Source organism: Ptiloglossa arizonensis, chromosome 8, assembly GCF_051014685.1.
Source record: "Ptiloglossa arizonensis isolate GNS036 chromosome 8, iyPtiAriz1_principal, whole genome shotgun sequence".
NCBI classification, from domain to species: Eukaryota; Metazoa; Arthropoda; class Insecta; order Hymenoptera; family Colletidae; genus Ptiloglossa; species Ptiloglossa arizonensis.
The window spans coordinates 18,359,339-18,386,939 of NC_135055.1; the positions used below are offsets into that span (position 1 = coordinate 18,359,339).

A 27,601-nucleotide genomic window follows, 5' to 3' on the forward strand; every position below is an offset into this window, starting at 1 on the left:
TATTTTCAACCATTCGGAGAGTATTAAAGAAGAATTAAATAACCTAAGAGACAGTTATTATACCCCTGAAATGAAGAAACGACAGATGGATTTGAAAAATTTTATAGAGGAGTTCAATAAAGAAAACCAAATGAAACAGTTGAAAGAAATGGAAGAACAATATCACAAAACACTTGAAAAATCAATAATTTAAAGTTTAATTTTTATGTCATTAGGATATATTAATTCCCTGTAAATGTAATGGTCAAATAAACTCTTACACGACAGTCGTATAGCGTTTAATTTATAGCAATACAGAATTATTGTTTATATTTTATTGTTAAAGAGTATGATTGATACAATTTTAACTTGGTACTGTGAAGGTTATAAATGCCGAAAATTACATTATGTTTTAGTTTTATTTTTAAGTATTAATCTATGAAAAGAAAAAATGTTATCAAATATTTTCGTAATTTAATATTAACAGCCAATAATATAAAAAAGCCTGATACAATAAGTGTTAATTGTTTCATAGTATGAATTTAATGACATTTTTCATGACTCGTAAACATAGATATAGTCAATTTTAATAATGCAAAGGAAATAATTTTTTTTCACTTATATTGAAAAAAGTAGTTATTAAATGATTATCAGACTTTGTTGCAAAAATTTACAATCACATTTTAATTGTATATACTCGGCGTCTTTGCTTGATTTTGTATCTATTTTCTAAATATATTATGTGATTGTCAAAAGTAGAAACTGTAGAGTGTGTCTGTGTGTATACCATATATATATATATATATATGCATACTTCATGTGAACCACCAATCCAGAGGACTAATAGCTTTTGCAATCGTAGTGTAGGATTCGAATGGACGTTGTGTATAAAATACCTAACATAGTCTTTGTCGCCGTGTTACAAGTTTGTCGTTCTTCATGCTTAAACGAGTAACTGATATTTTAAACTAGATAGAGATTACAACGGATTTGTGATGGCACAAGTACGATATACTCGTAATTTATTTTTACGAGGAATCTGTATTGTATATCTCTTTGCGTTCCTTAGCTTTTACGTACAAATTCCGGGTGAGTTTTCGAAAAGTTATTTATCTTTCATTCCTTATTTTTCGTTATTCTTTTTTTGCTACATACATGTAATTGTGTAATTTTGGCTATATTTTTATTAACAATCGAAAGTTACATTGAAAAACTTCGTTTGTAATTCTCAAATAAATTTGTTTGAAACAAAACGTGGTACATGAAATTGAATTTCGCGATTTAATTGAACTTTGCAACTTTTTGTAATTAATTGTTCAATTGTGACATTGGTAATACTCTACAATATCAATGTAAAGAGAATTCCAGAAAACTATAATTTTTAATGTGTCTGTATGTTTGTTGCAAAAATAAAAAAAGGGTTGTATGGTGATAATGGGATTCTACCAGCTAGAACTCAGGTGGATCTTAAAGCTCGAGCACCTTTGCTCCAAAAATTAAAACAAAAGCCAACATTATTATGGTTTGCCCCTTACCTTGGATTAAATGTGGAATATATGTTAGATATATTATCGCTTTTTGGAGTTATTCTTTCCTTTGCAGGGTAAGAATTCTTCAGCTATATTTTCATAGTTTAAACAATAATGGAACAAGATTAATAACAATTATGTTTGGTTACAGATTTGTATCACAAAGATTCTGTATTGCATTAGTATTTTCATTACTTTGGTCATTATATTATTCTGTCTATCAGATTGGCCAAACATTTATGTGGTATCAATGGCAAGTATTTAATATTTTATATTAAATTTATATGTTCTTTCTTAGTTTAGATGTATATTTTACAGGGATGTGCTTCTGCTGGAAGCTGGATTTTTATGTATATTAATAGCACCATTCTGGTATTCTCAGCGTGAAAAAATAAACACACCAAGTGATGCTGTAACCTTCTGGACCATACGTTGGTTACTTTTTCGTTTAATGTTTTCCAGCGGGGTAGTGAAACTTACTTCCGGTTGTCCAATATGGTGGAAATTAGACGGTATAATATTTTAAGAAAATTATATCTTTAAATTATAAGAACATGGAAAAGAAGTATGCATGTTCTTATGAAAATGTTTTAGCTCTGAATGTATATTTTGAATCGCAAGGTATACCTACAGCATTAGCATGGTATGCACATCACTTGCCAACATGGTTTTTACGCCTTACTACAGTGGGTGTGAATATTTTTGAACTTGTTATTCCATTTTTATTTTTCTTCCCAAATAGAAAAGTGAGAATAACAGCTTTTTATATGCAAGTAAGTATATCCAACGAATTAACTATTTATATACAACTATTACACAATAGTTTCAATGCCTATTCATTTAATAATTTTTATTTAGATGTTCCTTCAAATACACATTATAGCAACAGGAAACTATAATTTTTTTAACTTCCTAACTATTTGTTTGTGTATTTCTTTACTTGATGATCAATTTTTCTACAAGAGAAAATCAAATAACAATTTTTACAATCTTGTAAAATATTTCTCTACAATATTGTGTATCCTAGTTTATGCAGGAATTTTGTATGGAACTTATGTGTATTATAATCTTAGAATTACTGATAATTGGACGATTCAAAGTGATATTGGTACGTATATATTTACAACTTAAATGGATAAATTGTTTTGATAATCTTACAACCAAACATTTCATTTTTAGCATTCACACAAGAGCAATTTGATTATGTTTTATCACGTGCGGTTCCAATTTCTATGAGTATTGGAATAGTATCTTTAGGTTTTGCAATAGCAGATGCAACAGTTAATTCTTTATTAACTGTTAAAGGATTGCGAAATAAAATTGTTACAATGTTTGTTACAAGTTTGTATACAGCAGCAGTTTGTTTTATTGTTGCTTTAAGTTTTGTAAGTGAATTAAGTTAGAATTACTTGTGATCATTTAAAAACTGAAATTTACTGTAATGGAGATAAAAATAATAATTGTCTTCTTTAGGTTCCATATGCTACACTACATAATTCTCATAATTCGACAATACCGACTGAATTAAGAAAAATTCAAGGAAAAATTGATCACCTTCGGTTAGTGAATAGTTATGGATTATTTAGACGTATGACCGGAATGGGTGGTAGACCAGAGGTAATCATCGAAGGCAGTAATGGTGATGGATCATGGAAAGAATACGAATTTTTATATAAGCCAGGAAACGTTAATAATTCATTGCCCTTTGTCGGTGAGTTGCTAATAACGTTATTGTTTCTATTTTGTATTTGTTTATTTATTATTTCTTTCTCTGATATTTTTTCAACATTCAATTAATAACTAATATTGAAACATATTTGTACATGTATGACTGCAGCTCCTCATCAACCACGTCTCGATTGGCAAATGTGGTTTGCTGCATTAAGTACTGATTATCAGAAACCATGGTTAATGTCGTTAGCTTATCGTCTTTTAAGTGGTCAGCCTGAAGTAATGGCTTTAATGAATAACGTGGAAAATCCATTTCGTGAAAAACCTCCATTGTATATAAGAGCCAGTCTTTACCGTTATCATTACACTCCGTGGAGCCAGTCGTAAGTATTTCCATACACGGATTATACAGGGGTTTTGTTTACTTATTATTTTTTTTTTTTTTCATTAGGTGGAACAAACAAGCTTGGTGGACAAGAGAAAAAGTCGGGAACTATTTTCCGATATTTAGTCATGATCATTTACCTATTATCGACTATTTGACAAAGATGAAAATCATCCGAGACAAGTCAACTTTCAAAATTACAAATGAACCACTGAAACTAATTCTTGATAGTATTCGATCATTAGTTCATAAAATTGAGGCTAGTCTCCTTTTGTGGGGAGTCTTTACAGCAGGTTGTGCAATTATTATGACCGGCTACAATAATTCATTTTTGAAGAAGAAATAGTAATCCAACTAGTCTTTGTAATATTCTAAGCAACGAGTAATGACTAATAAGGAGTTTTCTAAATTGTGCGTATGAATTATTTTTATTGGTATAAAAATAATCTCGATGCTCCTATTCGTTATTTGTCCTTCGTATACTCGATAGGACTAATCTCGCAATTATAAAGTACAATGCGTGGTTGTTACCTATAACAGTTATGTCTAGGGAATATCGTTGAAAGGACATTTAGCAATATAGAAAAATACGCTATGTTTATTTTGCATTAATGTTTGAAAGGAAAATGTTTAAACTGAATTTACGAGGTTGCATTTTACTGCTCCTACGTAATTAAAATTGTTTACATTATTGTAATTTTTATACAAATTGTAAAACTTATGTACAACGATGCACCATTCTTTTTTAACATTTGTCTGTCAATTTACGTATTTAAAATTGCTTCTTATCATCTCGTTAAAAAGAAATATATATTTATTTTGCATTTTTTACGTGAAAAACAAACGATTGAAGAAATGTTTGGATCGTATTTAAGGAAACGATTGTTGTATTTATAGATTTTTTTCACTTATCTTAAAATGGTTATTAATCAGTTACTAACTTGCATTATAAATATAAATACATGACTTGAAATTCGATACATACATACTTGATGAATAAAATTTATTTGAAACTTTGCTTGTATGTAGCTTTAAATGATTAAAGAAATTTGTAAACTTTTTCTGAGAAATGTGATTCCTCCAAATAGTTTTTTTTATAACAAAGCAGACTTCGTGTTTTATACCTTGGTTATTAAAAATGACGTGTGGTAGTATCTTTTGGAAATTAACAAACCAAGGTCGATCTATCATGCTATCGTGTTAGATTTTTACTATTTTTATTAAACGATCGTAACTTTTTTATTTTATACGTTTTTAATATTTTTGACATTTCAGAAGCTTTTCTTTTTGGTGCAACATTATCATAAGAAAATGCATCCATTACGTAAACTTCCGGTAATAAAGTTTTTGACTGACCAATTGGATACTTAAATAATTGCTCCAAGCGTGTTTCTAATAAATTAAACGAATCTTGAAATCTCTTTGATTTCATGAAAAATTGATATGAACTACTGCATGTTTCATTCAATTGTTTCAAATACATTAAATTCTTAAAACAAAATAAAGTTGCGTGTGTTGCTTCAATTGAGGGTATCTCTGGTCCTCCAGTTGTTTCTATGCTGGAAGTTGATGCATAATGCTGAATTTTTTCAAATGTACTAAATAGTGTGGCATTTTTAGTCGTTTTTTCACGTGGTTCCATGTGATTTTCATTTTTTAACTTAACACAGTTATGATCACGAGTACTGTTACTTTCAAAAGTGGTACCAGAGACACTTTTATAACAAATGATAGATTTCGTTTCTTGTGACATATTATCGCTTAAATTATTCCTATTGTTACTATTGCTAGTACTATTACTATTATTCTGTTGTAATGATATACCAGTTGGAAAAGTACAAAACTTTTGGATGTTATATGTAGCCTGTTTACTCTTTGAACTAGTAATTTCAAACGAATGGCTAAGCTTTTGAAATTGCAGTTCTTGCTCGTTGCCGCCGATATGAGATATCACAAAATCTGGCGTGTCAAAGTCTATTGGTTTTACAACTAAAAAAGCATTCTTTGTATTTAGATGATAATCAATGCACTGAGTTTCCTTTGATTTCTTTAATTTTATTTGTGAATCAAAAGGAGGCGGTGGTACATAATGAGTACCTTCTTCTGTATCACAACTTGTTCCAAACATAAGTGAACTACACTTATCTATAACTTCAAAGTGTCTCTTCTCATCATCCTTCATTCTTGCATATTCTTTCAAAGAACATAGGAGTTGTCTCTCTCTATCATTTAATTTTAAATTATTAATGTCATCAGGTATATTAAGCTTGGCATTCAACAATTGCAATGTATTGTACAAATTTTTTGCGTTACTCTTAAGTTCTTCTGCTGTATAAGGTTTTCTTTTATGAATAGAGTTTGTTGTTGCTTGTTTCATATGGAAATATTCAATCAATTCCTGATCTACATCATTATTACAATCTCTGTCTAAACTGCTGCTATTTTTCTGCAGAGATTCCTCTTTCTTCTCTTCTTGTGGTCTTTCATTTTTATCCTTCAAATGGTTCTTATGTAAATCAACAATAGAAATACCCTTCTTAATATATTTCTGCAAAGCTGCATGTCGATGTCTTAGCCGGGTTCTAGTTTTGCATGAAAATGCTTCAGATATCTTAGACCAATTTGGACCAAAGTGATCAAAGAGTTCAAGCAATTTTGAATCCTCTGCGAGTGTCCATACATTCCAATTTTGAATTTCATTGGTAGTTAATATTTGATAACGATAATTAAGTTGAACAGTTGATCTGTTAGGCATTAATGCAGCTGATATTTTACGAAAATTTGGACCATATTTAATAACAGCATCTTTCAATACATTATCTTCAGATTTACTAAATCTGCCTTTCGTTAAATATGGGGCTAAGCTATAAGTCCATCGAAAATAAGCTTGTTGCTTGGTTCTATTTTGCATCCAGCTGGCTACTTCACCCCAAGGAATGAAGTCACCCATTTTAAATATATCAACCAATTTTAAAAGCCTTTCATCCTCTCCATTTTCCCAAATGCAGTTTCGAACTTTAGGTAATTTTTTTGTTGTATTGTACCTAATAAAACATTGATATGCAGTACGATTTGTATTTAATTCCTTGGCAATTTTGTCCCAGTTTTGAAATTTATGTTTCTTTGCAATTTCTTTTAACTTAATATCTTCTGGTTTTGTCCAATAGTTTTTGTTGATCTCAGGATGAAGAAAAACATTCCACATTACACGACAATCAAGTGGTGAGTGTATGTCTTCAAAATGAATAGATGATATTTTAAACCAATCAAATTCTCTGTTTCCTAATGGACCAACCATGTCTATGAAATCTGTAGGTGGAAACTTTTTGGTGGCCATCTTTTTTTCTTTGCTTTTGGACATTAATTTAAATGTTGGATCATTGATCCTGCTACGTTCTATTTTTTGAGAATGTAACACATTTGTAGCAGCTTCTTCTTGTATTGCTTTTAAAAGTGTGTCCCTTTCTTTCGTTGTCCATGGAGTAACTTTAGGAAGGTTTCTGACTTGTAATTCCTTATGGCTTTCTTTTAATGTTTCATCGTCATTGTTAGGAGCAAAAAAATAATTTCTATCTTTGAAGTATGGTATGCCAGCATTGCAAATCAAAATCTTTGCATCTCCAACGGTATGTTTCCGTAAATTTGTTTCTACCACAGTCAATTTTTTTTCACATTTTTGAAGAGCATAGGTTATGTGTTTTTTCAAATCCAATAAAAAGGAAATTATCTGTTTGTTGAAATTCAGCAGACTGTTACAATCTTCAACATCATATTCCATACATTTATTTTTAATTTGATATTGAGATTTCTCTTGTAGTGTACAACCTTTGATAGATATCTCCAAGTTACTTGCCGGTAAGATTTTTTCAATTCTAGAAGTACATTCAAAATGATCTTCATTTTCATATCCAGGTGACAAGCTTCCTAATAATAGTATTTCGTCGAAATTTTCATCGTCCGTTAATTTGTCCATGATCGATGAAAGTCATTGATTTCTTTGGTTCCGGCAGTTGTATACGTTATTATCGATTAATCGACGAAAAGACAGTGTAAGCGAGAATTAAATTTGCATGAATGTCCATTGAAACGTAATTCGTTTTCTTGAGAGTCTACAATTAATAAATATAAAATTTAGTTTTAATATTGTATAGTGTAACGGAATTCAAAGACAAAATACAAATAATAAAAGAAGAAAATAAAAATAAGAAACGACGAAACCTGTACCTTCAACGTATAACATTTTAAACAATGTGTACATACGTATTAAATATATAAATGAAACGAAGTTATGTGATTTGTAGGATTACCAAAAAGTTTAGCTAATGCAAAACAATAATAAAATTATAGTAAAGGAATGCTTGTGCATTCAAACTTTCACCTGTCTCGTTTTCATACAAAGAATCACACGGTCATGACGTCGATCGATTTGTAGTGTGTTTTAAAAGAAGCCACACAAATTAGACAAAAAAAGAAATATCTAATTATAGTTCATCGATTAAGAGAAAATGTAGAACAGGTTCACTGTGATACGAACGTATAAACAATATGATGTTTTTGATCGAATAAGAGCCGATCCAAAAAAAACAACTAGCAAGAAAGTTTTGACGTTCGAGCGGAAGTTGTACACATATGTTTCCGACGTAGCTCCTGCAGAGTGGAGCATGCGCAATTTGTACGGCCTGAATATGTCGGCTGGGTAAAGTACGTTAACTGTTATCATGACTCGAACTATTTCCTTTGGTTAAGTTCACTGGCGTTGGCTTATCACGAAAATCGTTGTGATTTAAAAGTTGGAAGGTACAAGTACGATTAGTATAATTGATTCATGACGTTAAACTCGCCATATTGTACATCTAAAAATTAAGTAGTAGAAGAGGCCTTATGTCAAGTCGGTTCGGTATTGGGAGGGCCGACGACGTGTCCAATATGAAGAAACTATTTTCAAAAATCGAAAACACGTCGAAGGAACCGAACAGTTATTTGGGAAAGGTCTTTGTGGTGGGACGTTATACAGTGACCGTTGAGGAAGTTTTGGCCGAAGGTACGTGTTGCCTTCAACCTTGAATACTTATCATCCCTTCTACCACTTCGTTCGTACGCTCTACTATCTCATTTACTTCTTATACGTGCTCCGTAAAAACAACATTAATTATGCATTATTAATAAGGAAAACATAGGAAGAATAAATTGAGTGTATATGTTCATTTAATCGTCATTTGCCGGGTTTGGGTTAAACATAGTGAATACCTTTTGTTTAATACCTGAAGTAAGATCTACAACCAATGTTTCTATGTAAATCTGTCCATGCGTGTATGTATTAAAAAATCTATCGGTATCATCAATGTTATAAGTGAATTTGAAAAGTAATAAGAAATGTATGCTTGTACGAGAAAGATATTTAAATGCAAGAAAAATTATAGAAAAACAAAGAAATTTTTGATTGCATATTTTACATGCACATTGGATATATTTTTGGTCAATGTTTAGCTAATTAATATAATTGTATAGTTATGTTTCAATATTGGTATTATAGGAGGATTTGCTATTGTATTTTTGGTTAAATCTTCAAGCGGACGTTATGCGCTTAAACGCATGTATGTTAATAATGAACATGACCTCAACGTATGTAAGAGGGAGATACAAATTGCAGTGAGTTGTATAATTATTCATAAAATTATTGAAACAAATTTATTAAATTATATATATGTTTTAAATGAACTCAATTGTTTTCATAATATTTATATAAATGTTTTTATTTATAGAGTAACTTGAATGGTCATAAAAATATCATAGGATATGTGGACAGTAGTATCACTTACATAGGTGGAGGAGTACACGAACTATTGCTTTTAATGCCTTATTGCAAATCTCAAGTTCTTCAGATGATGAACAATAGGTAACAAATACATTTGTTAAATAAAATCTAAGAAAAAATCTGAAAATTTTACTTCAATGCTTGCAGGTTACAGACTGGTTTCAGCGAATCAGAAGTCCTACAAATATTTTGCGACGTTTGTGAAGCTGTATCACGCTTGCATCATTGTCAAACACCAATAATACATAGAGATCTAAAGGTTTGTTATTTGCATTGATTCTATTTCTTTACAGTAATATTTTGTAATATACTTATATGGAAATATGTCTACATTTTTAGGTTGAAAATATATTATATTCTGATGCTGGTCATTATGTTTTATGCGACTTCGGTTCGGCAACAGCAAAAGTTCTTAATCCTGCTGTACAGGGTGCTGCGGTAGTCGAAGAGGAAATTAAAAAATATACAACTCTTAGTTATAGGGCACCTGAAATGGTTGATATGTACTGTGGGAAAGCTATTACGACAAAAGCTGATGTATGGGTATGGTCAATTTATATAAGTATTTAATGTATAAGTGGAATTGTTTATAAAATGGATCAGATAAAGATTTCGTAATTCCAGGCATTGGGATGTTTACTGTATAAACTTTGTTTTTTCACATTACCATTTGGAGAAAGCACGCTTGCAATTCAGTCAGGAAATTTTACTATACCAGATAATTCAAGGTTTGTGCTTTGCATACATGTGTATATGTACATTCTTCTAAAACATTTTATTTTTAACACCTTACATAATAAAATTATTAGAACTACACTCAACTTTATATAGATATAGTAGAAGCCTTCATTGTCTGATTCGTTATATGCTTGAGCCGGATCCTGATAGCCGCCCTGACATTTACCAAGTTTCTGCAATTGCTTTTCAAATCCAGGGCAAGGAATGTCCTGTACAGAACTTACACGTACGTATATGACATTGATTATTTAATCGTCGTCCATAGACGGTTAAAATTTTGGTATGATAAGAACAGGGGAAAGTAATTAGGGGTCATAACGATGTTTGTAATTATTGTCATTCAATTTGCTGGTTCAAGCAAAATATTTGTATGTTATTCAGCTGTTCCAGGCAATATAATGTATTGTAGATGAATATGTATGTACGTTAGCTTTAACGATTTTTTTTTATTCTTCTAGAAAGTTCCAACTCCCGTTTTGGAATCATTATCCAGTCCACCTATGGAATCAGAAAATGTAAAAAGATCGTCATTAGTAAAAACACCAAAATCGTCTCCTGTAAGTATCGTTGAAGGTACTTCAGTTACACCAAGACAACGACCAAAAGGGCAGGCTGTGAGCACGGGACCTATCAGTTTAAGCGGTCAGATCGTGAGTCAAATATCCGGTCAAGGAAATCAGGTGCAGTCGCAAAATTCTGTCGGAATTCCGGCTTCCTACATTCAGATCGGTCAGCAAATTACTTCATTGAACGCGCCTCAGTCTTACTTAGGACAGAGTGCGCAACAAACCGTTCAATCGTTACCGGTGAATGCGCAAACGTCTCATCAAATGTCAACGCAGTCACCTTTTACTCAAACTTCATCGCAAGTTTGCACACCCGGTCAAAATGTTCCCTTCGTACAGGCACAAGGTCACCAATCGCAAAGTCCTATGATCAGACAATCTCCAGTGGCTGTTCAGGAAAAAAGTACGTATTACTTTGATTCGAAGTCTGCGACGAACGTGAATGAAGAAAATTTAGAGGCGTTATTCCCACCATCAGGTAAAGAACCTCGTAAAAGATATTAATTTTTACGTAGTTCAATTGAATTATATTTGATCGTATTGTTGTTTACCCTTACAGGATATCCAGATCCGTTCAAAGACGATACTCGAACTATGCCACCACCCACGAAAATACCACCCCCTGTAGCTCCCAAACCCTCTAAGGTTCTTCCCAAAGCGCCCAATATTTCTGCTAGTTGTCCACCTTCGAAGTTCACACCTGTTACTTCGTTAGCATCTAAGCTGAGTATTTCAACTGGGCCTAACAAGGTAACTCCTATAACACCGCCAACTTTACCGAAGCCAGTAAATAAGACGGAGAGCTTAAGTCAGAATATAAGTTCGAGCGCTTCTCCACCCGATAGCCCGACATTGTCTTCTGCGCGTCACAGAAGAAACGTTAGCGATACAAGCGCATTCAACAAGTACGTTACATTTTCTTACAAGGCCAAATTCTCGCAAATTAAAGCGTACGCGCGAATGTATTCCTTTGTTTATGTAGAGCATTTGCAAGCGAAACCACACAATTTCTGGCGCCCTACGAAGCATCGGTGAAATCACGTTCGGAGGATGGTACTTCACCCGAAGTTTTACCCGACATAAGGCCCTGTTTGGGAACTAGTGCCTCGCATGTACGTATTGTAAGTACATAAAGCGCACAGATTTATTTTAATTTACCTTGATGTTAATTTTATCATTATCGTTGCACTTGTATTATTTTCTCTTAAAATCTTTGTTATCCTTTCTTTTGAGTTGACACATATTTTCAAAGTTGACGCATTTTATAATTTTCGAATTATCGTTTTTATCTTTTTCATGCATTCGAATCTACATCGTTTGTAGTCTATTCGTTTCCCTTTTCTGCACCACACCGTTGTTAAATAATTAACTATTAAGTCGGTTAAATATACATATATCTCGTAGTTTTTAAATCGAGTACAGTTGATGTTGTATTCATCGATTTAGGAGAAGATTAGAAACCACACGAATACATTCTATACTGAAAGGTTTGAAATAACATGAATGTTCTACGTGTTGCGTGTTCACACGCGCATGAATACAAATATACAAATGGTTTATATAATGAAGAACTTTCGATTAGGGCGAACTTTCGAGCGTGGTAGCTACGGAAGGAAGATCTTTAAGTGCAGACGTAGCAGCTTGGAATCCATTCGAAGATGTGCAACCCTTTAATCAACTAACGGAAGATCATATTTTCGGCGCAGAGTTTGATAAAATTAGAAGAGGAAGTAATACGAGTATTAGCGGCGTAAAGAGCCGCGAAAGTCTTGTTATGACGTGTACAGACTTACCAGAAGATCCATTCGAATCCGCGCCTTTTAGTTTGCCAAGTAAGTTTCATTAAATTGAATTTATTGACCTCGGTTACAAAGACAATTAATAATTTGTCCGCATTATTGAGATATACAGTAATTAATTGCCACAATCGTACAATGTTGTTTTACCACCTTTGTGAAAATTGCCACTAACTAATATTTCGACTTGATTTTAGGAGGAAAGAAGAAAAAAATTGGGTCAAAGACTGCGGCACTTGCTGGAGGTAATGCATAGACTCCTTCTTCGTATACTGTCCTATTCCATTTTCGTCTTCTCCTTTATGAGTCTGTATACAGTTTAAAGTAACCATATAAGCATACGCGTAATCGATATTTTATCATTTTAATTTTTCTTCGAAACGTAGTTAAATAATACTCAGGGCTGTATAACGTCGTGTTTAGTTTAAACTTACTTTCTCTTAATGTACATTTTTGTCCAAGACAACGAGACTATTTTCAACCAAAAGTGCTGTCGAATGTGATACACAAGCATGTGATTTGTAACGCGTTGTGTCGATACCGATCAAGGTTACCGTTATGAAAGCGAAAACATCAGGGATTACGGTTCTTCGTATGTCTCTCTTTTGTAATATGTTTCTCACGATTTCTAAAGGGTGGCACATAAAGAGGGAAATCCAGGATCAAATTCTTAATGCAATGTATACAGGCTTATTTTGTCTCCTTATCTTTGCTTAAAGATTTAAGGCAAAAGAGGAGAAAAAAAAGAAAAGAAAGATATAATATAATTTATCCGGTGTAGATAGTAGACATCGGTCGCGTTTATGCAGTTGTGCATAATCATTCGTATATTTAACGCTATACTTCTTGATTTGAGAAATAGTCGAGTTACCTGTGACGTAGAGGAGGCACGCTTTACGAAATTAAGTATAAGCGAATACGACCAAAACAAAAGGAAGATCTCTGATCGGTGTACGAAGAATTTAGTGAGCTTCGTCGTTTAGCGTACATCAACGTAATTAGATTTCATTAAGTTCTCAATTTGCTGCCGCGTGACGGAGCACGAAAAATAATATATTGGTGAATATACAACCGTTGGACGATGTTTCCTTAAATATCACAGAACAGGATACAAAGTCTCGGTTCGGAGATGTATAGTAGACGTCCCGGTGTAACCAAGTTATTGGTATTTCTGAATATTACTGGTTTATGATAACTTTAACGATCGTTTAGCTCAATTTAAAGATAAATCAACGTTCGCGCCCCAACGCGTGCGAGTGTCTTTCATAAAATGTTTTTTTTTCTTTTTTTTTTTTTTTTAACGATTTAAGTTACCAAAGATACAAAAGTAAGTTCGTACGAACGTGTATTAACCACATATGTTGGCACAAATGGAGTTCGGGTGGGGTTGGGGTGGGAAGCATACAAAACGAGGGTAATATTTGTGGGGAATGTATAAAAGAAAAAAAATTGTGATTGTATAGTGGACAATTTTGCGAGGGATCGATTCAATCGTTGTTGTTACGCCAAGTGTCGGGCGTGTTGTTATTATTGTACGTATCTTTGTTAGATGGTACGCTTCGAGTGTATCGAGTGGCGTTTCTCGTGCGTGTACATTTGTAGAACGATCGAAAACTCGCGAGCCGAAAAAAAGTTCAGTAGATTGTGCCTGTCGATAGTATCGTCGATTTTGAGACGTTCCGAATTAGAAACAATTTTACGGTTGTTTTTTTTTCTTTTTTTTTCCGGTGATGAACTGTTTGACGATCCGCGCGCTACAACGCAACTTAGCTCAGTTACGGTCGCGCACAAATTGCAACATTTATTAACGTATTCGTCTTGGGATGTAATTTTGCGAGATTCTATGCGTCGAACTTTTTAATCGAAACGAAGCACATACACGTTAGAACATTTTACGTGTTACCGTTTTTTTTTTTTTCTTTTCGGTCCGGTAAATATTTCCATCCATTTACGTTTCGTTTCTTGCGACGAAAGAAAAAGAGAATCTTTGGAAAAGATAATCGTGTACGGAGTGAATCGTTCGACGTTGGAACTGAAAATATTTCCGTTGTTTGTCGACGATGCGAATAAATAAAAAAAAAAAAAACCCCGAGAAAAGAAACGTATCGTTCGATAGGGCGATATTGTAATTTTCAAAATGTCCAAATAATAGACGCTACGCGATTACACCACTTTTAACGTAAAACTTGCGCGCAAAAAGCATTAAAATTCGAAGACTTTATTCTTGCAACGTTCATCGTAAAATTCTATTTAAAATGAAAGGAGAGGGACTGGAGTAACGTTTTAAAATTTATTATTTTCGTTGTGCTATTTACATCTTCGGTCGAATCTTTTCTTTTCTCGAACATTTTTCTCGGTGTCGTCAACAACCACGACGATACTTAAGCTTTTAACATCGAGTGATTCATCCGGTATACGTGACCAGATATACGTGTGAAACGTGCGAAAGATTGTTGCGCACGTTATGCATAAGCGATCCAATGTGCCGTTGTCTGAGTAAATCAATGCCTTGAGCGTATTGTGCCTACTCCATAATTAAGGCCTCATTTTACTCAAACGATACGTTGTATGTTTATTATATGTTGCGTGTATGCGTACGTACGTACGTGTACGTACAGACTCGGATGTACGAGATTTTCACTTGTGGGACGAAGTTTTGCAAAACCAGATAACGAACGAGGTATTTATGGTAGTAATAAATCGATCGTTCGTTGGTTGCCAAACGAGGAAATCCTGATATCGAAACAGCGAAGCACAGGACGGTGTCAGTTTCTGATTAAAATTTAATCCGTGTAGTGTCATCCAGTTTGTAAATTAAGCGTAGCCAATACGAGTAACGTTCGACTCTTTACATACATATATATAGATACATATATGTATATATGTATATCTTTTATACACATATATATGTATATGTGTATTTTTTCTTTTCCGTTCACGTGTTGCAACTCGGCCATTCTAGAGCCGGCCGAGTGGGTCACTTGCTACATTACATGTGTGTGTATCTTCGAAATAAGGTATCCACGTTGCGTGGATAGACCAAAAGAAACTTAACAGCTAAGAAATCGAACATGCTTTCGAACGAGACACGCTCGTGATTTTCACGTGGCACGTTCAATTTGTCAACTTGTGCACGGTACTCGAACAGTGGACAAATTACGTAAATATGTATGTAAATAAACAAAAAAAAAGTGTCGGGTGAAACGTATTTACGTATAGAATCGCGTATGTTGCCGCGCGAAGCGAATACGCGTTCAATGTTTATTTGTATAGATTAAACGGTCCCGCAAAAATAAGATTGTTGCGTGCGTGTATACGTACATATACTTGTAGTAATATTATAGCGAACGATTGACAATATTCACACAACGCGCTCGAAGCACACTTTGGCGCTTTCTGCTCCTCGCTGTATCTTTCGTCCTTTTGTTTCTCCATTCTTTTTATTTTGTGTTTTTTTTTCTTTACTTTTTTTTTATTTTCTTTATTATTACTTTTTTTTTTTTTTTATTTCTGCAATGGTGTTCGTGTTCTTTCCTGTTTGCCTGTACGTTGTAACTTTGTTCGGTTCTCTCTCTCTCTCTCTCTCTCTTCATTTCTTCCTTTTTGTGGCCTGTGCAAAAACACATACGCGCGCACGCACACATTTGTATCATACTTGTACTTTCTGACACTGTCGAACATTTAGTAACTGTGCTATAACACGCAGCGTCCCGCTTTATTCTTAACTAGCCTACTCAGTAAATGCGGAGCAATTGAGGAGAATTTCGTTCACGCGGAGCCGCACGGAAATCGTTGTTCTCTGCGCGGCGGTTTCCAACGCGAAACGCGGTCCGTTATCGCTTCACCACTCTTTTTTTTTTTTTTTTCCGTCCCCCCCATTTTTTTTAATTTTTTACTTCACGTCGAGCCGAAAATCCGGTGCTTTGCGCGGGCTCGTCAGCGTTACAGAATTTTCACACCGCATGGGAAACTTCGAGAACGATTTTTTTTTTTTTTTTTTTCTCTTTTTTCACGCGCGTTTTGCTCCCACGGTTGCGCGTGTACGTTTAACGCGAAAAGAAAAGAAAACGGAGAAAGAAAAAAAAAAAAAAGAAACAAACAAACAAGCAAAAAATTCCACATTTATTCCCCACTGTCTGGAACAACCTAATGAGTTTAGGTGGCGCGATCGATTTCGTTCGTTCGTTCGTTTCTCAAAAGGTTCGTCGTCTGTTGAAATAAAAAGAAAAAAAAAAAAAGAAAAAAAAGAAAGAAAGAAAGAAAGAAAGAAGGGGCTTTCAATAAATTGTCCCGTGTCGTTTGCCTCCCATTGTGCCGCTACCTCGTGAAACTTGTATCTCGGACGTCTCTTTAACGATGTCACGACGAATCGATTCGTAATTGTCACGGTAATTTTTCCTCCGAGCATGATGGAACGTACAACGAACCCACGGCGTGCATTTCTAATCCGCGTGTATATCGAACGAAAAAAAAAAGAAAAAGAAAAAAAAAGCACTATAGGAGGCCGACAATCTTTGGACATCACCTTTTCTCGCTGTATTAAGATAACAAATGTTACAGCAATAAACGTGTACGTTAGCATATGGCATATGGAGTATTCTTTTTCTTCAAACAAACAAAAAAAAAACCAAAAAAAATAATAATAATAATAATAATAATGGTGCAAAACGCAGCAATCCTTTCGTTCGTTAAACGATTCGATGTTTGTGTCACGAGTAATTATAACCGCTTTCTTTCTGTGTCACAGCGTCTATAACAATTAATCAGTACGTTGAATCGTATTACTTCGACACGAAGATCATTACTGCGTTTTTTCGCATATTATCCTTGAACCCCTGAATCTGATTAGGACTGTTCCAGACCTTACGGTGATGGTACGACGACAGTGGTGTGGTGATTGGTGGTGGTACTAACAATTATCTCGGAGCGGATCAGCGGGTGGGGAAGAAAACTGGGTGAAAAAGAAACCGGTTAATTCGTTGTGTATATCCGATCGCGAGCCTCTAGCATGATAGTCGCAAACCGTACTGCTCCAAAAGCTGAAAGCTAGATAACTCTGAACACGCACAATTCTAACAGCGTAATGCACCGTCTGTAGCAGACCTAATCAGACCTAATCTCCCGTTTCTCCCCTGATTTATTTTATAGCTAGATTGCTTTGTGGGAAAAAAGGAAAATAGAAAAAAAAAAAGACGATAAAAAAGAAAAGAAAAATAATGCGTGCGCATAACTTCACCGAAGTAGCGTTAATTCACCCGGTGCGCGAGAAACCGTACCTCGTATACGTTGAGAAGCGATCGTTTGTACGATTCGATGTCGCAATTTCGTCGCACCGTTGCGAGGATCGTGTAGACAGACAACAACGTATGAAATTAATTGAAAACCGATCGCTTTTACGAAATTGTGCCACTCGATCGCTCAAGATGCACGTGTTAGGAAGTTTTTAACGGTAGAAGGTTTTTCTTGGGGTAAGTACCGGCGAGTTTCAGCTTCGTTAGCCGCGAAGAATACCAGGCAAGTACAAGTGCGTCGATTGAAGTAACAAAATCAATCGCTTGTTTCGTTTGCTAATAGTGGTGTTCGTTACGGTTGATAATATGGTATCGAACAAAGAGAATTAACAGCGCGTCGTTATCGCTGAGAGAAGCCGTGTTGTTGTTGTTGTTGTTGTTGTTGTTGTTGTTGTTGTTGTAAACGTCGGTGCGTGTCGTTATTGTTAAGTAACGAACAATCGTGTCGTATCAATAGCACGATGGCAGCGATCGAGGCGTGCGCGGTTTAAAAATATTCATTAAACGTTTCAACACTCGTTCCGGCGGTGAAGTATCGGTCCGATACACGTAGATCACGATAGGAAACCGATCGAAGATAAAACACGAAGGAGGAATTGCGCGCGAAATTGAATAGAATTAACAGACACTTTCTTTCCTCTTCTCGAGCACCGTCGCATTCCACCCGATGAACGATCTACGAAACTTTTTAATAATTCGTACCTTTTTTCAATTCACGTTACGTACCGTCGGTGAAAATTGTAACAGGCGTTCTTGCGAAACTCGTTACTCGCTACATTCTATAATTAACGTTTTATCGACTTTGCGAGTATTACGTTCGACTGTCTTTCACTGTCCACACGACTGCGTCAAACGCTTCGCGTCGAGCTCGTTCTTTTTTTTTTATTAAAAAAATCTTTCGTTCGGCAGAATATATAAATATATTTTTTTCGATCGATACTCGTTGTTTAACGCAGAGTGCTCAAGATTCAAAGTCGCTTGATAACCGATAACTGTTCTATAAGCCATGCCTTCCTCCCACCGCTGTCATTCTACTATTGTCATCGTGTACCGAGCAATACGAACGTTAATGGTTTCGATCGTGTTATATTTTCCAGGCAAGTCCGTAAACGGTAGACCGAGGCTACCGCTGAAGCAATGGAAGCCGGGGATCGAGCGGATCGAAGTGAACGAGAAAACGATCCTCCTCAACGAGAACTGTCCCGTATCACTGCCGTTCGTTCGCGTACCGATGGAGAACCGATCCAAATACGAGAAACTGCCGTTCAACGCGGGTGACGCGTCCAGCGACAGCGACAAGGACGTCACTCGCGAACGTATCAAGCGACAAAGACGACGGGTGATGTTACGCAGACGTAGGAAAGCGATGCAAGAAGCGACGAAGAACCCGAAAACCGAGAACGACGATCCGAACAATTGGATCGGTTCGATCGGTGACTTGAACGAGGAGTGTAACGATGGTAACGTTACGCGCGCGACGAACGGTATCGACAAGAACCGAAACCGGGACGACGACGACGAGGAGGAGGACGAATGCACCGACGACGACCTGGAAGTCGACGAGGACGAGGACTACCGCGATGACGAGAGTTGCACGAGAATGGACGACGTATCCGACAACCCTCGTGTCTACGGTGAACCGATCGAGGAGGATTACAGAAGAATCAAGAGGCATTACAGAGGTCAACAATTGACCTCTGGTATCGAAGTGGACCCGATCGTCGGTCACGAGTACGGCGAGAAACCACTGTTACTCGACGACGAACTGGATCCGGATTCCAGACCGAAGGAATCGTACGGTGATCCATTCGAGGACCAACAATACGGTCAGAAATCGGTCTCGGTGAAGGAACCGGGTAGCTCGGAAACGTCGAACGACGAGAACATCGATCTTCCTAAGAACGGTCGACCAAGGAGACTCGAGAAAGACGTGTTCGCTCTGGCACCGTTCTCACGGCCCGGCAGAAGGAGCAACGACGGCCTAGAAGGTACACAGAAGACCGTGGGACAGGAGAACGCGAGGACCACGAGAAACTCGCCCTCCCAATTGTCCATACCTATCTTCGCCTCGTCGATAGTACCTGACACGGACGTGGACAGCAATCCGACGAAATACGATCTACCGCGACGCACCGGGAACGAGGACGTTGGTTTTCCAAGCGGTGACGCGCAACGATCGCCACCGTTTCGCGGGATCGTCAACGTGGAGACCATTACTGGAAAGATCGACGAGACCGAGGAAAGAACCGACGACGAGGAAAAGGAACGACCGGACGAAGAGAAGACCGCGAAGGATCTGTTCGGCTCGTCGCCCTTCGGCCCGAGCGGATTCGTGAATCCTTTCGCCAATCGCATGGTTTCGAATTACGTCACCGAGGAGGAGACCAGACCGATCCAAGGTTTCGCGAATCGGGTGCAATTGTACGGGAATTGCGAGGACGTTAACGCGCAGACGCGTGCCTCGAGCGTACGTCGTTTGACGCCGCAAACCACGATCACCGGGAACTCGAATTTGATCAACGAGGGGGACTCGAAGACCTCAAAGGACCTCTTCGGTTCCATACCCTTCGACGAGTTCGCTCCGATGAGAAGCATCGAGCAACAACGGCCCAGTTCTGTGCAACGACCTTACTCGCAACCACCCTTGCCGATCCCCATGACCAGTTTCGTCGACGACACACTGAACGCGATACTGTCCGACAAGTCAAACACCGCCAGAGGTACGTCCATCCCGCAGGATACCGGATACTCGATCCAACCTGGTCAACACACGGCACGCATCACCGTGCAGACCGTGAACAGCGTCTCGAAACCGGACATCACGCCGAATATTGTCTCGCCGATGTCCCCGGAACCGTTGGTAACGGACGACCCGCCGAGGCACAAGAAGGACAAGTTCAAAGAGAGGTCCAAGTATCATCTCATCGACGAGAATCACGGGGACGTTGTCAATGTATTACCGTCGAGCCTGTTGCCGCACAAGGGCAAGTCGGCGTGTCACAAAAAATCACCGAAGACGAAGAAGTGTTCCGTGGTAGCCGCCGCTGGTTTCAGCAACATGAGCTTCGAGGATTTTCCTAGCGACGAGAACGAGGAGAAACAGATCAGAACCCCGCAGAGGATCGCGCCGTTCGAGGTGGTCAGGGAACCCGAGAAACGATTCGGTTCGTTGAAACGACGAAGCAACCCGTTCATTTGAGACGAGGACGGAACGAAGAGAAGCTTCACCAAGAATATCTATACGGGTATGAAGAAATTGTCATGATTTCATCGGAGATTCACCACCACGGAGCTCGGATTGTTACTCGAGCAGCTACACGTCGTCGTTTTGTTACGAATTAACGGGAACGATCGAAGGCACTCGATTTAAGTTCACGGTGTTCCCTCGTTAATCGATTTCATTCCAAAGATTCAGTCTTTTTCGCTAGCCGAGATACTTTAGAGTATCGAGAAATTTGTATTCCAGTTTCGGTAGTTCCTTTTGTTGAATTGTCATTCCTTGTAAGCTTCGAAGACCGTGAATTGTCGGTCGAAAACCATTTTGATAATTTTACTATGTGCTTTGTTTCTAATCATTTTTATACTACGGGAGTTGTCCAACTTCCGTTGGTACGTATTTTGTAAGGCGAGTAAGGGAAGTAACTAGACATCGGTTCGGTTAACGAAGGAAAGATTCGATCGGTTAGCGAGGTAACACCGTACGCGACGCTAAACCGGGCATCGACAACGACCGGAAACGACGTTACACGACAACGTGCATCAAAGGACATCCGACAACTGGAAGAAGTGCATGAAAAATTTCCACGCGATTTTCCTTCGAGAAACAACGTACGCGCGGAGTATATAGTTCGATCGAAGCAATTCGTTCAATTCATTTCCCAAGAGAATCTAGCGATCGTGTATAGCCGTGGATTAGTTTATAACAAGAAGCATTTGTACCAGTAACTGCCAGAATCTATCTGGTTGGAAAACCATGAATCGAACCATTGTAAAACGTGTACGTACATACCGTTACTTAGGAGGTACCGATTCGCGTGTGCTGTTCGCGGGTTCGACAACGCGAGGTATAATAAACTAAAACGAACACCGGTAGATTCGTCAGGATGTTTTTACAGTGAACGAATCCACGTTGCAACGGCGAGAGGAACGGGTGGAGGGGGAGTATAGAGCTCGGATAAAGAAAGCTCGTGCGTCTATTTTTGCAACCAGACATTTTCGATACGTTTGTACTTTGAAATTTGTAGATTTCTACTACTACTACTACTACTACTACTATTACTACCAACTACTATTACTACGATCTAGCAGTTCTTACCAATGAAACAGTTTTTCTATGGATTAGTAGCTACAGTAAACGTACACGATCAAACTTTATTGTGTGTGTACCGTAGTACATTAATCGTGCGTGTTCAGACTTCACCGAGGAAACAATCTTGCGAAACAGAGACACTACATTCCGTGGCTATACAGACACCGATACAGCTACGAGGTATTTACGACTTTTAGAACATCGAGACAGACCCAGGTAACCGCAGCGTAGCATCGAAGAAATAGCACCGAACGCTTTATTCCGTTCTAGAAACGAATTTATACGCGATGCCGAGATACGGGAAATTCTTTTCGATTTGTTCATCGATCGTTTCGTTCGCCGAAAAGCAAACTCTAAACGATAACCTTGACAATTGCTACGTAATCAAGTACTGTACGATTGTACAGAATACGCATTCAATGAACGGTTCTTCTGCGAAAATTTCCAAATTTCGAATAACTTTCCGTTCGTCTCGTATCGATAACATCGTGCCTGTTAGGATGCACCGAGAGCACAATACGCGACAAGGGTGTGCGGTGTTGCGCGTACAAGGTGGTTCGAGAAACTGGGACGAGCTGTGGTCGCTTTCTCTTGAAGAAGAATTGGTACAGAAAATCGTAGTATGGCTTTAACGAGGACCACCACCGTTCTGTGCTATTATTACTTATAGTTTCTTACGAAGTACAAGAATTAAGTACCGTCGACGGAGACAGTACCTGTCTCTTAGGTTGTCAGAGTTATTCCCCACCACCCAACCCCCTCCACCACCGTTGACCGTGTAAACCGTGAAACGATATCGTGACATCGTAGAAAGACAACAGGCCTCGTTAAACCGTTCGACAGCACCTGTTTTCCAAGTGTTGGGGATCGTCCGATAGAGTTCGACCGTAACGAAAAACAGTGACGAAAAATATTAGACAATATGATAAAAGTATCCGCATAATAATCGGTTATATTCCCATATATTCGCGTGCGTGTACAAATTTATACATGTATGTTCACAGACGCGTATAAAAACCGATACCGTGCGTATTTATCTAATGGAAATGTAGATACTAGGTAATACATAATTAGGTGCCTTTCTTTGTTAAGTAGCGTTTGAAGCTTGTACTCTCTGCTGTTGTATAGTACATAAACAATGGGGCGTTAGAATATAAACGGAGTCAATTGTATTAACCGTAAGGAGTTACTAACGATGAAAATTCTATTGGAATTTCAGTTCCTATACGTAGCTATGGAAGTTAACCGCACGAACGATAAGCTTTGATCTTGTAAATTGCGTTGAAAGGATGAATGACGGACGATGAAAAAAAAAGAAAGAAAAAAAAAAGAAACGTAGGTACAACAACGTGCATCTGTAATTAATCGGATCGAACGTAACCGGATACAAATGGGGCAGGAACCGCGTATTCGTGCAGTATTGGTAGGGTAAAAGATTGGTGCTTCGGGAGGGTTTATTTGTACGTCGTAAAAGTATAAACGATACGTTATACCGTTTCAAGCAGAACATCGTTCAGTGATACGCATTGCCGATAGTATAGTAACATTACACATTCCACATTGCTTGCTCGTTGTTATATGTATGTATATATTATATATTAATCCTGGTATGGGAAAATGTAAAGGAAAGAAACGCATTTTCGAGTTTTACTTAAATTTTGTCACTGCCCTCGACACCAGACCAGACCAGTTGCAGTATTTATTTGACGGTGTTCAGTGAAGCGGTATTCCCTCGTTATTCGTAGAAGTATAAGAGGTTCGGAGGAAGATCCTTGTCCTCTTCAAAAGTTGACGCAGAGAAACGAAATTTGTCGCTGAACAATTTTCGAACTAAACGGATTCCTCGTTGAATGCATTTAAGGAGACTTGCTACTCTTCGTATTTCTCTGCCTTGGCTGTTGAACAATTCCAGTAATATGTTCGAGTATCTGTGCGCAATGTGCGAGCGTGTGTGTGTTTGTGTGCGTGTGTATGCGCGTGCGTGTATATATACATACGCGTACGCGCGCGTGATAAATTCTGAAACGCATTCTTCCTATTTGTTTCTTTTTCTTGTTGTTTCACGCGGGTTCGTTAACCGATCGATATATAGGGGTTTTCTTACGTGTATGTAAAAAAAAAAAAGAAACCGGATAAAAGGTTGTAAAAATGTGATGCTTTGTGATGATGTTTGAAATAAAGTGTACGCGGTATACAAAGTTACGTCGATGGCATTGTCAATTGTGAGAAAATAAGCAGGAGGGAAAAAAAAAAGACAACTGCACCAGTGTACAGAAAGAGGCGATATGAACGAGTGATCTTATTTGTGTATAAAGTGTGTGGAGCACTGAAACTAACTGTATTGTTATGCGATAATTGTATGACCATTATGCATTTAGTGTAAGTAAATAAGAAGAATATATGCGCGCTCGTGTGTATGTAGACGATGTATATTATTTAATCTACCAATGGTTCAGATCGTAAGAAGCGAACAAACGAAAGGAACCATTGTACCAATCGGTGTAAAAATTTGGTATCACAGGACGGTACATCGCTAAGGGTCGGTCAAAGTTCTCCCTTATGCATATCAGTTTCGACCAGGGCTGCGACTGCTCGTCGAATATCATTGCAATTGAATATTCGAACGCTTCGATGATTCGATTGTTCCACGAATATCGTTCAAATAACCTTAAAGCCGGGTTCAATCCATGGAAGGTCGTTTCATTCGCGACAACAGAGTCTCTTTCGCGCCATGATGACGTTCAAGAGGAACGCGCATATCCAAACGCAGAAATTCAACCACGTGGATATTATTGCCAATCGTAGAGCGAAGCCGGTGTCGATTTGTTTGTTGTGTCTCCAATCGGTCACGTCTGGTTGCAGATAATCCATAAAGTCGAAGATCGCTCCGCACGAAAGTCTGTTGTGTATCACCTGTAAAAGAAACACCGCCACGTGATTGTACAGGTGACACTATGGTACCGTCCGTACGTGAGAAAAAGGCCAACGAGTGTTTACATCCCCATTATAGTTTACCAGCTCTCCTACCATCGTTCATTGTCGATTTTCGTCACTGCCCTTGGCCAATAGCGACATTGCGCACAATAGTGGGGTAGCTGATAAATTAGAGTGGGGATATGAACGCTCGACAGCCTTCTGCTCACGGACAGACAGTACTTTGGTACTATTTTGTACTTCCATAGACAATCTACCTCGGCCTCGCGACCAGTTGCGCTCAGAAAATGTATGAGTCTTCTTCTGTACTGCTCGCAGGTTTTGTAGTAACCATCCGTCATTACGACCGCGTGCGCCAGCGACAAGCAACAGAGCAAAATAGCGAGGAACACGGCGGGCATCCATTGTTTGTACGGTGTTCTTCTTTTAGCTCGGACCACCACCACCCTTCTCGGAGTATCGTTCAAGTTTCTACGGAAAACGAAGTTAGTTAGTTTTTCTTTGCGCAAACGAATCACGAAAATATGTTCTCGCGTACCTGTTGGTGTCATCGTACATTTGCACAGGCTCGTCCAAATTTCTATTGACACAGCACCGATAACCGTGATATCCACCGAGACACAAACCGATTAAAATTGCAGGAATCGTGCCGTAAACGCTAAAGTGACAGAGTTTCACGTCACCTCCCATGAACGTGCTGAAGGTGTTAATGGCGTACAGTATGCAACCGCAGTCGATGCTGATGCAAATGTTCAGTGTCCACGACCAATGTTGCCAAACGGTAACCAGGCTGATCAACGACACCACGGACAAGATCGCGGATGAGACGTAGAGCCCACCGAGTATGAGCTCCGCTCGCCATTCTTTCATCGCGTTCCCTTTCGTGAGCAGAGAATTCCACCTGAGAACGAATACGAAATACCAACGAATAATATCGCGTACCTCCGTTCCCCTCGATGTCGCATTTTCAATCTAGATATCGACAGAATAATCGGGCTTCCTCTTTCAATCCTCATCGATTCTTCTCTCATCGAATCATCCGAGTTTTGTCAAGTCAGGATACTGTCGCAACGTTTCTTCCTTAATCAATGACGAATGATACCAACGAATACTATTAACGATAATATACGAAACACAGAGAAAACGAAACGAAGAATGGAAGAAAATTTTTGAGAAAAGAAACGACTTCGGGGAAGACGCAAACATGAGGAACCGTCTACGACGAAGAGCAGTGCCCGACTAAAATTTTCTACGGCCTCGATACACCCAGTGTTGTAACGAATGGTTAGCTTCAATCGGATAAATATTTTCATAGCCACGGTTTCACCGAGGTACTATTTTTGTGATAACGATTCATCGACGAGTTTTCAAATTTTCCAATATACACAGGGTATACGGAAATTAAATCGCCAGACGAACCAAGAACAACACATGTTCGACCGGTGATCTCGATTTTTTTACACAACACCGGCGAAGCGTTCGGTTACGATTTGTTAATATTAGTTAATAAGAAACAGGTACACCGTAGTCTCGCGCATCGTGTAAACTAAACCGGACCGAGTAAGAAACGAACAGACCGGCATTACTTTAAATATTTGTAGTTGCGCGAAAATTCTGGATCAAGATCGTATTGAAGCGATAACGAGGTATCGGTGATATCTATTTTCAATTCATCTATTCCTCCATGACACGTCTATGTACATTTATTCGTTAAATATAAATCGTGTCTCGCGACGAAGAAAATTTATTAAGAATATAATTACTTACCGTTACGATAAATTGATACAATTTACCGCGGCGTTGTATCTCGGGGAAACAATCGAACTCCTTCCTAATCGTTAATACGATTCGAAAAAGTCCTAAATATAAATACTTTATCTTCCAAGGTATCACTTTCCCGTCGAGTCGAGAGAAACCTTGGCACATAGGATCTCGTCCGTGCGTCCGTGTATACTGGTTGCGTGTTCTTCTTGTTCAAATAAGCCGTGGATTTTCATTAATACTCATCGATGCAATATCTACGAACGCCAAGGATCGTAGTGATTAAAGACAAATATTTACTCGGTGCGACTGGCTTGTCGCGCATTTATTTTTACCAATAAATATTCATGGTTTCACGATAGAGTTCTAACCAGTGTAAAATCGTTCGTCCGGACACGAGAAACCGGAAAGGGACGGCTGGTTTTCGTTTCGCTTCAATTCTCCTTTACATTTACTTCACGAATCGAGTATGTCGTATCTTACTTACTATATACGTACACACGTACTTATGTACATACGGTATGACACATCTAATGACATAAAGAAAGATATACTTTGTACCTGAAGCGCGACGAAATCCGGACCTCTGATTAACAATGAGAAAATTTTAGTTAATCAAGCATTACCTTCTTTTCTTGTTTCTCACTTCCTATCTGCTGTTTCTTTTTCAATATATGCCAGATCAAAACCTGCACGACCGATGTGAAACGCGAGAATACTTAACAGCAGGGAGATAAACTTTGATAAGATTATCGTGCGTTACTGACACAAGAGTAATCCAGGTGCCGCAAACTGTGCATCCTGTTTGTGCTAGTGACACACGTACG

General features: G+C 37.8%; 4 protein-coding genes across 13 annotated transcripts; 2 read left to right on the forward strand and 2 right to left on the reverse strand.

The window, feature by feature from the left end:
* Positions 1 to 812: 812 nt before the first annotated feature.
* Positions 813 to 6,632, forward strand: LOC143150484 (lipase maturation factor 2). Its single transcript, XM_076318772.1, has 10 exons — positions 813 to 1,068; positions 1,399 to 1,582; positions 1,660 to 1,761; positions 1,827 to 2,020; positions 2,103 to 2,281; positions 2,367 to 2,616; positions 2,688 to 2,893; positions 2,982 to 3,219; positions 3,346 to 3,562; positions 3,631 to 6,632. Exons 1-10 carry the CDS (start codon positions 975 to 977, stop codon positions 3,908 to 3,910), a joined length of 1,944 nt encoding a protein of 647 aa, XP_076174887.1. The 5' UTR covers positions 813 to 974; the 3' UTR covers positions 3,911 to 6,632.
* Pbp95 (proximal sequence element A Pbp95) lies at positions 3,148 to 8,341 on the reverse strand. 4 transcript variants are annotated; one of them, XM_076318768.1, is made up of 2 exons: positions 7,943 to 8,341; positions 3,148 to 7,673 (listed from the first exon to the last, which is right to left on the reverse strand). In XM_076318768.1, the coding sequence occupies exon 2, from the start codon at positions 7,535 to 7,537 to the stop codon at positions 4,757 to 4,759; it is 2,781 nt and encodes a 926-aa protein (XP_076174883.1). In that variant the 5' UTR covers positions 7,538 to 7,673; positions 7,943 to 8,341; the 3' UTR covers positions 3,148 to 4,756. The 4 variants fall into 4 exon arrangements, with proteins under 4 accessions (XP_076174883.1, XP_076174885.1, XP_076174884.1 ...); XM_076318770.1 differs by lacking the exon at positions 7,943 to 8,341 and adding an exon at positions 7,825 to 7,932; XM_076318769.1 differs by lacking the exon at positions 7,943 to 8,341 and adding an exon at positions 7,789 to 7,929.
* On the forward strand, positions 8,243 to 24,500 carry Nak (Numb-associated kinase). 2 transcript variants are annotated; one of them, XM_076318765.1, is made up of 14 exons: positions 8,246 to 8,361; positions 8,433 to 8,605; positions 9,098 to 9,213; positions 9,327 to 9,460; positions 9,527 to 9,638; positions 9,719 to 9,922; positions 10,004 to 10,107; positions 10,211 to 10,343; positions 10,576 to 11,161; positions 11,243 to 11,588; positions 11,666 to 11,804; positions 12,266 to 12,515; positions 12,677 to 12,724; positions 18,868 to 24,500. In XM_076318765.1, exons 2-14 carry the CDS (start codon positions 8,446 to 8,448, stop codon positions 20,967 to 20,969), a joined length of 4,434 nt encoding a protein of 1,477 aa, XP_076174880.1. In that variant the 5' UTR covers positions 8,246 to 8,361; positions 8,433 to 8,445; the 3' UTR covers positions 20,970 to 24,500. The 2 variants fall into 2 exon arrangements, with proteins under 2 accessions (XP_076174882.1, XP_076174880.1); XM_076318767.1 differs by having other exon boundaries at positions 8,243 to 8,605; positions 11,666 to 11,795.
* Positions 23,012 to 27,519, reverse strand: LOC143150485 (uncharacterized). 6 transcript variants are annotated; one of them, XM_076318773.1, is made up of 6 exons: positions 27,401 to 27,519; positions 27,146 to 27,304; positions 26,781 to 27,031; positions 25,552 to 25,914; positions 25,271 to 25,484; positions 23,012 to 24,992 (listed from the first exon to the last, which is right to left on the reverse strand). In XM_076318773.1, the coding sequence occupies exons 4-6, from the start codon at positions 25,881 to 25,883 to the stop codon at positions 24,780 to 24,782; spliced, it is 759 nt and encodes a 252-aa protein (XP_076174888.1). In that variant the 5' UTR covers positions 25,884 to 25,914; positions 26,781 to 27,031; positions 27,146 to 27,304; positions 27,401 to 27,519; the 3' UTR covers positions 23,012 to 24,779. The 6 variants fall into 6 exon arrangements, with proteins under 6 accessions (XP_076174888.1, XP_076174890.1, XP_076174892.1 ...); XM_076318775.1 differs by lacking the exon at positions 27,146 to 27,304; XM_076318777.1 differs by having other exon boundaries at positions 25,552 to 26,075; positions 26,781 to 27,304.
* Positions 27,520 to 27,601: the final 82 nt, after the last annotated feature.

What these genes read in the sequence shown, in the direction of transcription:
- LOC143150484 (XM_076318772.1), top strand. Translation starts at nt 975, where the DNA reads ATGGCACAAGTACGATATACTCGTAATTTATTTTTACGAGGAATCTGT. An exon ending in GACGATTCAAAGTGATATTG is followed by an intron (nt 2,617 to 2,687) that starts GTACGTATATAT and finishes TTTCATTTTTAG; the next exon opens with CATTCACACAAGAGCAATTT. An exon ending in TACACTCCGTGGAGCCAGTC is followed by an intron (nt 3,563 to 3,630) that starts GTAAGTATTTCC and finishes TTTTTTCATTAG; the next exon opens with GTGGAACAAACAAGCTTGGT.
- Pbp95 (XM_076318768.1), bottom strand. Translation starts at nt 7,537, where the DNA reads ATGGACAAATTAACGGACGATGAAAATTTCGACGAAATACTATTATTA.
- Nak (XM_076318765.1), top strand. Translation starts at nt 8,446, where the DNA reads ATGTCAAGTCGGTTCGGTATTGGGAGGGCCGACGACGTGTCCAATATG. An exon ending in TGAGGAAGTTTTGGCCGAAG is followed by an intron (nt 8,606 to 9,097) that starts GTACGTGTTGCC and finishes TTGGTATTATAG; the next exon opens with GAGGATTTGCTATTGTATTT. An exon ending in GGCGTTATTCCCACCATCAG is followed by an intron (nt 11,162 to 11,242) that starts GTAAAGAACCTC and finishes TTACCCTTACAG; the next exon opens with GATATCCAGATCCGTTCAAA.
- LOC143150485 (XM_076318775.1), bottom strand. Translation starts at nt 25,883, where the DNA reads ATGAAAGAATGGCGAGCGGAGCTCATACTCGGTGGGCTCTACGTCTCA. An exon ending in ATGTACGATGACACCAACAG is followed by an intron (nt 25,485 to 25,551) that starts GTACGCGAGAAC and finishes CGTTTTCCGTAG; the next exon opens with AAACTTGAACGATACTCCGA. An exon ending in CAACTGGTCGCGAGGCCGAG is followed by an intron (nt 24,993 to 25,270) that starts GTAGATTGTCTA and finishes TTTCTTTTACAG; the next exon opens with GTGATACACAACAGACTTTC.